The sequence below is a fragment of the Diceros bicornis genome, chromosome 25 (genome assembly GCF_020826845.1).
Source record: "Diceros bicornis minor isolate mBicDic1 chromosome 25, mDicBic1.mat.cur, whole genome shotgun sequence".
In the NCBI taxonomy this organism is placed as follows: domain Eukaryota; kingdom Metazoa; phylum Chordata; class Mammalia; order Perissodactyla; family Rhinocerotidae; genus Diceros; species Diceros bicornis.
Genome location: NC_080764.1, coordinates 18,738,499 through 18,750,539, shown reverse-complemented (window position 1 = coordinate 18,750,539; position 12,041 = coordinate 18,738,499). Strand labels below are relative to the sequence as shown.

Here is a 12,041-nt window from a genome sequence, read left to right as displayed (position 1 = left end):
AATCGTGCCCCACCCCAAAAAAGAAATGTCCACCTAGAACATGTGAGTATTTGGAAAAAAGGTCTTTGCAGATGTAATGAAAGATCTCAAAATGAGATCATCCTGGGTTATCCAGTTGGGCCCTAAATCCAATGACAAGTATCCTTATAAGAAGAGAAGATACAGACAAAAAAGGCAAAACACCGAGGTGGGATGGAGTGGTGGGAAGGGGCCAAAGTGAAGTCAGAGCCAGAGACTGAAGTGATGCAGCCACAAGCCAAGGAACACCTGGAGCCTCCAGAAGCCAGAGGAGGCAAGGAAGGATTCTCCCCTAGAGCCTTTGGAGGCAGCATGGCCCTGCCAACAACCTGATTTCACACTTTTGGCCTTCTGAACGGGGATAGAATAAATTTCTATTGTTTTAAGCCACCTACTTGTAATTTATTACAGCAGCTCTGAGAAACTAAAACACACTCCCTATGAAACTGAATTCTTGGATCTTTCTTTTGGTCTATTGTTCATATATATCAAAGCCTTTCCTCTCAAATTGGAAACAAAAATAACAGTATACAATCTCTCTTATGAAACGAACCTTGGAAGATCAACAAGTTGAGATACCTTCTCAGATATTTAAGTAAATATCTAAAAATGGAAAGTGGGCCAATACAAAGATGAAAGTTCAAAAAAGAATCAAATAAAATTTTGCCATGTTGCTCTCTTACCTCATCCACCACTTTGGAAAAATAGTGGAGTGTAGAAATTACTTCTTCATCGCCTTTGCCAAGAGCAAAATTCTAAGACCAAAGAATAACAGAGCTTGGTGTTAACTGAATGCTTAGGAATTCAGCACCAAAGCATCACCCCACAACACATTACCCTCCATGTCAACTTCCTCTCTTCTCCCAAAAGCACATCATGTCAGTGTCTAAACGCAGAAAAGTCCTGCCCCAGCGATACACTCAACTGCTCCTCTCCGACGACTCCTTCATTGCTCATCATCCTTATGTCTGGACATAATGGTATCTTTGAGTTTATTTCCCAGAATTGTTAGTGTCGATCCACTTGCAGTCCCTCGGAGACTATGAACCCTTAAGGCTATTGATTACTTCTGTAGGCTAATTAGAATACATCATGAAGACTTTGGATAATCACCAGTTAGAATTTATCAGTGGAAAGGAAAAGGCAAGACAAAAGAAAAAATGGAAATGGACTATGGAAAAAAGAGAAAGACAGAAATGAAAGTCTCTCAAGATGCCTTGAAGAATTCCTCAAAAGAACTCCACTTAAGAGAGTCCCGAGCACAGCATCATATGCCACATAAATATCGAGTTACCTGTTTTTCATACGCCAGAAGTTGCTTAGAAAGCTGTTGAGTGGCCAGGCACATTTCATTCTGTAGGGAGAAGAGAAAAGCAAGTAAGATTTGTCCAATACATACAGTCACTGGAAAATGCCACCTCAGAGAATCCCATAAAAATACTATGTCTGTGTGTCTATAAAATAATAAAATATTTTTTTAAGAAATTATTTGGAAAACAAGACCAAAACAAATTAAAAGGTTAGAGCTTTTTTCTTTCCTCCCATCATTTACAAATTACTGCTCCTTCTGGTCATTCAGTTGGTAGTTAGCAATTATAATGTGACAAACATCCAACAAAGACGTGGTCCCTGTCCTCACAGGGTTTAATGGGGGAAGCAGACATCAAAAAATAGTTAGAACTGGGGTCGGCCCGGTGGCGCAAGCAGTTAGGTGTGTGTGCTCCGCTGCGACGGTCTGGGTTTCGCTGGTTCGGATCCCGGGCGCACACTGACGCACCGCTTGTCAAGCCATGCTGTGGCAGCGTCCCATATAAAGTGGAGCAAGATGGGCATGGATGTTAGCCCAGGGCCAGTCTTCCTCAGCAAAAAGAGGAGGATTGGCAGATGTTAGCTCACGGCCGCTCTTCCTCAAAAAAAAAAAAAAAATTAGAAGCATGATGAGAACTGCAAAGGAAATGCTGGACGTGTTAGGAGGCTCTGACAGGCGGACCCAGATGGTTTCTAACGAGGAGATGTTTAAGCAGACCGCTGAAGAAACACTACAGGTTAGCCACGGGGACGAGCTTTCCAAGAGGAACCAACGTGTGGAAAAAGCGCAGAGCCTGTGTGAAGAGCTGTAAAGGGTAGCGGAGCTGGGGCAAGGGGTGCAGGGTGTGAAGGTGAGACAAGGCTGGCAATGCAGGCAGAGCGAGGGCATGCAGGACTCCGTGGTCCAGACTTAGACTTTATTCTAAGAGTAACAGGAATTTAAGCAGCACTGTGACGTTATCAGATTCTACCAAACTCAGGGCTCTAGGTCAGTAACGATGGAGAGTAACATGGAAGCACAGCTGCAGCGCCCGGGGAGGCCCGTTTTGTGCTGATTTTCACTGGCCAACACTGCCCATTTTCCTTTTCTCTGATTTAATCCCTCTAATCTCTGGCTACACAGCCGTTTTCTACCACTGTCCTCCCATCACTAACGCACTCAGCCTAGAAGACGTGTTTTACCTTTCTAAACCTCAGTTAAGGCTTCTCTTTAGGTTCAGCGGTATCCCTACGAGAGGGGCAGAGTGACGGGTCTGACCTGGAGCGGATGAGGGGAGGGCACTCACCTGCCTTGGCCTCTGCTTACTTTCTAATTCTCCTGGGTTTGCTGCTCCTTCAGGGGTAAGGCCCGAGCTCTGCAGGAGCTTGTTTTATGTTTCGTGGTCCTCCTTTGCAAGACCCCTCAGAGCCTAATCCCACTTTTTTTGGCCCTCTTGGCAGACAACTAGCCAACCTGTTCCCTGACTTCCTTCATCTGCCCCAAGGAACAGACCTCAACAGACCCTGAAACGTGGCTCTTCCCTTTCTCCCCAGAATAAAGTCAAGCAAATATAATGGAAGTTCCTGGCTTTGGCATCCTACTGGGGTGCTACCCCTTTCAAAACTAACCGGAGCTGGCAGTCACATCACCAAGAGGAAGGCAAGCAATAAATCCACAAGCACTATGCCCTGCATTTAGATAGGGGCGTGCAACAGTTCCTAGCACATAGCAGGCTCTCGACAAATGTTTCATGGGTGAATGAATGAATAGGTTAGAAGATTCTTCTAACTTCCAAGTTTAAAACAATACCTGGAATCAGGGTGAGGGGAAAAATACTTCCTAACCCTATAAGGAAACGTCACAAATAGGGGACAATAAAACACAAAGATTGGAGAGGGATGAACCAGTCGGCCAGAAAACACCCTGTTGACCATCTTCAGCACTGCTGTTTTGAAGATCAGAGGGCACGGGAACAATGGTCTTGGCCCACTCACTGGGCTGATACCCTGCTGTATCAGAAAACCTCTTGCTCCTCCTCTCTGAATTAGTAGCAGTGGACTTAAAATGGATTTGTTCAAGCTACCTTGGCATCTGCCTGGGGCAGAACCACGTGGACTATGATTTGCAGATGCACAGAATCATCATAACAATAGCAGCTAACATTTACAGAGCATTTAATTCATGCCAGATGCCACACTAAGTGCATTCCATGCATTACCTCATTTAATTCTGACAACCCTATAAGGGAAGTTCTAATTGTTAACTCAATTTTACAGATGAAGAAACTGAGGCACAGAGAGGTTAAGCTACTTGCCCAAGGTCACACAGCTAATTAGCAGCAGGGCTTGAATGTGAATCCAGGTCTGTTCGATTCTAAAATCCACACTCTTAAACACTGCTCTCTAAGATCCTAAGTCCTGCTAAGAGTATGAGCTAAGACGGCCTGTGCTTTAGACTAGAGTTGACAAATTTTTCCTGTAAAGGGCCAGACAGTAATTATTTTTGGCTTGTTGTGGTCTCTGTCACAACTACTCAACTCTGCTGCTGTAGCATGAAAGCAGCCATAAACAATAAATAAATGATTGAGTGTGGCTTCATTCAATTAAACTTTATGCACAAAAATAAGAGACCAGCCCAAGGGCTGTAAATTGCTGATCCTGCTTAGAAAATAAAAGTCTCAAAAGGCCAGCTCTTCTGTCACACTTCCCTCAGAAGGCTCTCCACTAAGCTACAGTATTTCAGATGCAAGGTACATTTTCTACTCTTCTAAGTCATTTGTTTGTCTATTTTAGAGAAGTCTAAAACATTACTCCCCCGTATCTGTATCCTTTAGACACTGGTCAACAGATACGAAAACCACCTGCGCGCCTTCAAACAAGCAAGAACAACAGGCCATTTGAATTCTTCTCTTCTCTGGGGCTTACTGGCAAGTGCTCCCAATGTAATGGAAAAACCTGCCAGGGAGCTGCCAGGGTCAGACTGCACCCAGGCAAAAGGGGAGCACGTACGTGCCACTCACATGACTCCACCACAGCTCAGGTGGAGCTGCTTCCCGAAACTACCGTGGACAGCTGGCCTCTGCCAGGCCTCTCCTGGAAATACCTTATGAAAATGTTGTGTATTTTCAGATGTGTATGATTTCAGGCTGTTAAGATTACCAGTATGAGTGCACTGGGAACAAACCATACGGACAAAATGGCCTGTCACCTACCCTGAAAAGAAATGAACCTCTCCTGTACAGAGCACACTACGTGAAAAGTCTTTTGAACTACACCAACTTTAATCTCATACTTAATCTACTGTACACAAAGGTTTTATGAAATGCTTTACCAACATCAGCTAATTAATCCACACCCTGTGAGGTAAGCCCGCACAATTATCTCTGCAACAAGACTTACAAAACTAGAGGTTGGGTGAAGAGTAAATATTAGTAATAATAATAATAAAGATAGCTGCTAACATTTATTGTCTTTTCTAGGCACTTGATATATTTTAGTTAACTCTAATATTTGCTGAAGGTTATTACAAAGGTATTTTGTGTTGAGCATAAAAATGTTCTTCCTCCAACATGTAAACTTTTGAAAGCTTAGTTTAGAATTAGTGGAAACTGTTCCTTTGGTAACCAACATATTTTTTAAGGTGTAAAGCCAGCTAATAAAATACCTTAATTTGAAAATAAAAACAAAAACATTAAGCGTGTGTTTATCTATTATCACATTTCATCCTTATAATGCACCTATGAGGTAGGTACTATTATTATCCTCATTTTACAAATGAGGAGACAAAGGTTCAGAAAAGATCATAACTTTCTAAAATCACACAGCTAGTACCTGGCAAGGCAAAGACTCAACTCAGATCTGCCAGACTCGAAACCTAAGGCCCAAGTTCTTAACACTGTGCTATTTGGATCCAAAGTCCAAAACTGTCTCTAGTTAGTACTCAGTGGGCAGGCCTCGTAGGGCCCGCAGATAGGAACATAAATCCCACACTTTTCTAGCCATAGTCCAGCAGAAGAGGTGGCCTAAAATTCAGATTCTAAATGGAGTTCTGTGAGTAAGATTTCTTTCATCTCTGGAACAGCTCTCTGGCTACTATCTGTGCTACCTGATGCCTCATAAGAATCCTTAAAAAAGATAACCTGACAAAAGGTTTACTGACAGCATCTCCTATGTTAAACAGAACCTCCCAGGGCTGTCGCCAAAACCCGAAAGGAAAACCGAGCTTTTGGCTAAGGAATGTTTATCTTATGGTGGCACAGAGCACTTACTAACTGCAACTGTCACCTGAAACCATCCAAAGGCCTCTGCGGGCGGCACCAACCATGGTGAACAGCCATGGAGAGGCTGGGAGCAGGGGCAGAGGAAATCTGCTAGAGTCCAAGTCACAATGTCGGCATTTGGTTAGATCTACACCAAGGATGTGGTCAGAAATGTTGCCTAAAGCCAAGTAGGTGAAAGGCTCATTCACCACAGCGCTTACCACAAAGCTGGGGTCACAGGTTGCACTGGCTGCGGAGCCCTTGAGGTGGGGGCACGTAGGGAGTAGCGAGGAGTGCAGGAGGAACGGAGGGTAGAAAGCTGTGTTTGGGGCAGACCATAAGGGGAAGCCTGCTGAGGACTCCGACATTATTCTGGACGCAATGGGGAAGCCCTGAGGAACTTGGGCAGGAGGAAGATAAGATCAGACACGAGCAGCAGAAAAATCATGAGTGGCTGTCGTGGAAGGGAAATACCAAAGGGAGAGAATGGCAGGAAGGTCAGGAGACCATTTGAAGAAGTCAAGTGAGAGATAGAGAAGGGTCTGAGCCTGAACCAGAAAGTGGAGAAGGGGGCAGAGATCTGCGAGGTATTCCTGAGGCAAAACCACCAGCATGTAGTGAGTGAGGGAGGAGGAGGAGCAAAGAAAACTGGGCTCCAGCCTGGATGACCGGACAGATGATAGTGCCTTAGCTAAGGAACTGAGGAGGGGATAGAGATTGGGCAATGACAATAAAGTGTACAGCTGGGATGTGCTGACGTTTAGGTGGAGAGGTCCCGAATTCAGGCCTTCATTTAACACCTATGTATCAAACATTCAGGGGGGCCAGGCATGGTGCTGGGCACTGGAGATAAAAAGAATCTGCTCTTGGAGCTCACAGTTCACAGAGGGACAAGGAACCCCAATCACTACACCTTAAGTGCTCTGACCACACGTACAGGGCATCTGGGCACAGGGGTGAAGGGCACCTTCGCCAGGAAGGGAGAGAGGGAAGAAAGGAAAGGTGTCAGAGACTCCTTCTCAGACTTGAGTCAGTCTTAAAAGCCAGGAAGGGCATTTGGCAGGGCAAGGGGTTGATGGGGTTTCCTGGCAGCAGAACAGCATAGCAGTCTTCAGATGTGTAGAGGGCCAGGCACATTCTGGAAAAGGCAAAAACGAGCTTAGAGAAACAGGCTGATACTCAGCTCACGAAAAGCTTTGTGTGCCTTACTGAGGAGTTTAACCTCTGCCTTGTGGTTACAGGGAGCCACAGAGCGTCTGAAGTCAGGGAGGGAAGGGAGGTGTGGATGTGATTAAGTTAGCTACAGGGTGGAGGAAGGACTGAAAGGGGGAGACACCTCCCTGCAGACAGGAAGACTGATGAGGAGAGTATGCAATAGCCCAGGAAAGAGCTGAGAACTCACTCTCCACAGTGACAATAGGCCAAAGCCGTTTGGAATAAAGACCTAAAGACAAGGACTAGAATAGATTCTGAAACGGGCCCGGCTTCACTGTGATCTTGCCTACGAAACCAATAGAGACTAACAGGAGAAAGATTCCAGTGGAATTTTGGAGAACACCAAGACTTAAGCGGCAGGCAGCAAAAGGGTGCCAGCAAAGGAGAACAACCAAGAACAATGGGCAGAGACTAGGAGGAGACCCGGAAGAGACTTGGTCACAGAACCGAAGGAAGATAGTCAAGGGGGCATTGTTAAAGGCGTCAAGTGCTGTCCAGGGGCTGAGGGGGGAGAGGTTGTGAACCAGGCATTAAGCAGCCCCTGCTGCACGGTGGGGATGGAGCCTAGACTGGGGTGGCTTGAGGAGTGGGTATCAAATATCCAGCAAGGAAGTGAAGAAACCAAGTATAGACTGCTCCTTCAAGAAAGTCAGGATCAGAGGACCGAGCTTCTATTTAACCCAAATAACAGTCCCAGTGTACTGCACCGTCATAACTATTATTATCATAAGACTCAGAAGATGGTTACGGTAACACCAAGAGCTCTTCGTGCCAGGGACTGATTTTAACACTTTATAGGTATTTAACCCTCACAACAACCTATGAGATGGTTATTATTATGGCCTCTGTTTAACTGATAAGGAAACTCAGGCAATCAAGTGACTTGCCCAAGGTCACACAGCAAGTGGCCAAGATGGGAACTCAGATCTGATAAGTCCAAGGTCACTCACTTAACTCCTAGACCTAAGTGAATGAGCCTAGCCCGGAAGAACCTTTCATACCAATTTGAAAGCCTTCAATGCCGGCAGGAGGAAAAACTGTAGATCCCACATACAAACCGAGTACAGGAACTCAGGTCTCTGAAGCTCTTTCCAGAAACCATTCAGGCTCTCTGTTTCCTCACACCTGAGATTACACGCATATTTCTTCTCAGTCCCTGTCATATAAATCTCAATTTTAGGTTTTCAGGGCTGTTAAATGTACTGATTAAAACAATTATGGATAAACACTAATTAAACTGGGAAGTTACTCTGGGATACAAAAAGAAATTGGCTCCTATGTCTAACATACTACACAATGCTGTTGGGCTGATAAATGGGGGTTGTTCTACAGTGACAAGAACAACCTTTGAAAGCTCCTACTTCCTTAGCCTCTGTTGCCATTTCTGGAGACCAGTATGTCAAAAGAGTACAGCACAGTGGTTCAGAGTGAGAGTGAAGGTTTTGGAGTCAAAGATCTGAGTCCAAATTCTGGTTCTGTCACTCATGAGCTGTGTGACCACGGGAAAGCTACGTCACCTCTCTGAGTCTTAGTTTCCCCATCTGTAAATACATACTATAATAACCCTTCTCCTTTGTTGTGAAGGCTAAATGAGATTACACATGGGAGATGCCTAGCCTACTATGTGGTACATTTATGTGCCTAATAAATGGAGGCTACTATTTTTATCATTAAAATATACAGTTCTGACCCCGTCTGCCTCCCATATCCTTCTCCCTCCCCCCATCACAAGCTCACATTCCTGGATGCTCACTAGTCTCATTGTGTTTCCCAATTGGTACATTAACTTGTTTGGTTTGATAACTATATATGTATCATCATCTCTAAAGAAAAATATTTTCTTCTTTATAACACCAAATTGATGCATATCTTCCCTCCGAAGTATTTTACTCCTAACCTCTCTGACTGTCTTACCCCAATTTGAAAAGATACTATTCCCAGCTCCAATGTGGCTTTCCATTTTTAGGAGCAGTAGTTCTGTACTCCAGAAGGTTTGGTGGACAACAGCTGCAGGGATGGGGCTATGTTTGAGTAAGCCTGCTTTGCTGAAGGAAACTGAAAGAGCCTTAGCCATGGTTCTCACTCCAAAAATTCCACCCAAAATTTACTTAAAAAAAAGGAATAAACAAAACAAACAAAAAATTCCACCTAGACTGAAGGCACCAACTACAGAGGCTTGTCATCTGTTGGGGGAGAAAGACAGTTTCCAAGAGAGGCCAGGTTTCATTAACACTGCTGGGAACATCATTTGACCTGCCCCTGTTTTCTCAGTACAATACCTGAGAGGATAACTAAGATCACCTAAGTAAATTTCACTGTAAGACACTAATAAATCCATTTCTAAAAGATTTAAAAAATTTTAACCTCTCTAGGAAAGAAACAAAATTATGGTAGATATACAGAATCAAAAGAAGTATATCAAATGTAAAATTTGTGCAGCTTTAACTGAGTAGGTATACATACGCATCTATTCAGACACTGGGAGTCTTTAACTTTAGTCCATAGTTTGAAAGATAGCAGATCTTTCTAAGTAACCCATCTCTGCTTTGTTAATGCATGAGAAATGTGCACAGCTTCCCTCATTCAAATGACCCACAAAGGAGCACTCGGTTCCCACCACGTGCGAAGGCACACCTAACGGTTAAGAGCCCAGATGTGACTCCAGGACTGCTGTAAAATGCTGCCAACAGCTTATAGCCTATAGCTTGATTCTAGCGCTTAAGCCAAATAAAACGTAAAATTTCCTCAAAACCAGCCACAATCAGCAAAACTGCTCACTGAGCTTTCCTCTAGTTTTTCTCGCTCTTCCTCTTTATAAAACTAAGGTCCAAAGGGCATTCACTATACCAGAATCCAGAAATTTACCACATGGCCTGATTTAAAATATCTTTTATGAATATTTACCATTTATCAGAAGCATAAACCTGGTTTTTAAAATATAATAATGAAAACAACATCTTGCTAAGTGACTCTGTTTTTAAAAATGAAATTATAAAATTCTATTAATCTAATTCAACATGTCTAGGTATAAAATATTTAAGAAACCACATTAAATAAAACCAAAAAAACATAACTTAGGGGAAAAAAGTTGAATAAAAACATTGAGAAGTATTACTATATATGCATATGTGTGCGTATATATATACACACACATACATAAATACGTGTATCTGTGTGTATACATAAACACACACATAAATATATATATATAAACAAACTGACACAAGAGGAGTCAGAAAAGTTTTCTTTTTTAATTAAAAAGAAACAAAACACCTAAGCCTTCAAACAAACCTGAAAAACCAACTGACCCTGACCCAGCTGATCTGAATGCCACTGACCACTGCTTGAATGTGTCGCTCGCTGAGTTTGGCAGCACTAACCAGACATTCTCGCTGGCCTCTGCTGCAGGAAACCCCAATGCAGGAGGAAGGCATTCTGGACAGTAGGAGAACCCATGTGATGATCATGTGGTGTGAATTAAAAGCCGTTACAGCCTCTCGGAATGCAAGACCCACTTAATTTTGGCAACACGTAGCTTTCTGGCTCAAAAGAAAAAATGCATGAGAGAGTGTTTGGACATCTCCAAGTAAATGATTCTGACAGACATGGAAAGGCAGAACAGAGACTCTCGGGAGTGGCAGAGACACAGTCCCTTAAATCTTGGGGCTCTTAAACCTTAAACAGGAGACAGATCATTTAATGACAATATTCAAATTACTGAATAGCAAGCAACTTCAGCTATAAGCCCAGTAAAAAAAACCTCTACTTTCTTAAATTTTGAATGGGGAAAAATACAAAAACATTCAATATAAATTAATAGGGTTTAAAAGAAATTGACAAAGCATGTCCCCTTTTCTGAATGTCTTAGCAAAACAAACAAGCAAAATCACAAATGAGCACATGACTCTTCTGGTGGTTAAAATTAGTTCCAATTAAGAAGGTACACTTGTGGGCCGTCCCCGTGGCTTAGCAGTTGGGTGCGCGCACTCCGCTGTTGGTGGCCCGGGTTCGGATCCCGGGCACGCACCGACGCGCTGCTTGTCCAGCCATGCTGAGGCCGCGTCCCACATACAGCAACTAGAAGGATGTGTAGCTATGACATACAACTATCTACTGGGGCTTTGGGGGAAAAATAAATAAATAAATAAAATTTAAGAAAGTACACTTGTTTGCAAATCTCTATCTCCAGCCTGAACTCTGGAATGTGAACTTTCAACAAGATCTCTTTCCCCCACTTCGATGTCCCATGGACACCATAAATCACCCTTTCAAGAGGGAATGATGTGTGCACGCTCACACACACACACACACACACACACACACACACACACACACCCTGCTCCTCTTCCTGTGTTCACCCAGCTGTCCACTTTGATGTTCCAGTTACAGACCTTGATCACCCATCACCTACTCGACCCCTTTACATTCAATCAATCACCAATCCACCTCCTCAGTACCTCTGAAATTCCTCCGTTTTCCCATTTGCACTGCACGTCTCTACTTCAGGCCACCATCCCCTGCTTAGCAGTTACAGAGTTTAGGCTTTGGCTTCAGGCTGACTTGCTCTGCCATGTGTTAATGGGGTAGACTTGTACAAGTTACTCATTATCGGAATCCTTAAGTCTCCTGACCTACAAAATGAGGATAATAACAACAATACCCACCTCAAAGAGTTGTTGGAGAATTTAAATGAAGTGAGCCACGTAAAAGTCCCTGAAACTGTGCCTAGAAGCTATTACATATTCAATAAATCTCGACGATCATAATCACCCTCCTTTTGGGTGCCCAGCACAATTCCTCTGGATTAGGTGACCCTCCTCTCCTAGCACATCCAACTCTCTTTGATAACTGTTTTGTCTGTTTCCCAACCTAACGGCAAGGACTCTTTTCCCATATATGGTATGAATGAATGACTAATAAAACAATGATGATAATAAGTGATTACATATGAATATTAAGAGCTCTATAATAAATGAACTACACATGATTACTAATATATTATTATATACTAATGAGGTATTTCTTTAGAGATCATCAATGAAAAAAATAAATACACTAACACGTACAGATTTAAGTCAGCAAGGAATCAATAATGAAAAGTATCAGTTGCCATAATATTCTGATGTGTAACAATGAATTTTATTTTTAAGTAACTCATGTCTTCTCTTAGAAAGTATAACATATATGGGCACTTCTTGATCTTAAAAAGATTCACTTTTGCTACTCAGCAACTTATTTTCCATGGTTTTACAAGCCAGAGAT

The 12,041-nt window shown here is 43.1% G+C and overlaps 1 protein-coding gene across 2 annotated transcripts in view; it reads right to left on the bottom strand.

Annotated features, from left to right (window-relative positions):
* The window catches only part of APPL2 (adaptor protein, phosphotyrosine interacting with PH domain and leucine zipper 2), a 53,373-nt gene that overhangs the window by 34,145 nt on the left and 7,187 nt on the right, over positions 1-12,041 (bottom strand). For both annotated transcript variants that reach the window (XM_058568523.1, XM_058568522.1), the window contains exons 3-4: positions 1,313-1,372; positions 702-773 (exon numbers count right to left, since the gene is read on the bottom strand). In XM_058568523.1, the coding sequence (XP_058424506.1) occupies positions 702-773; positions 1,313-1,372 (132 nt within the window). The remainder of the gene's footprint in view (positions 1-701; positions 774-1,312; positions 1,373-12,041) is intronic.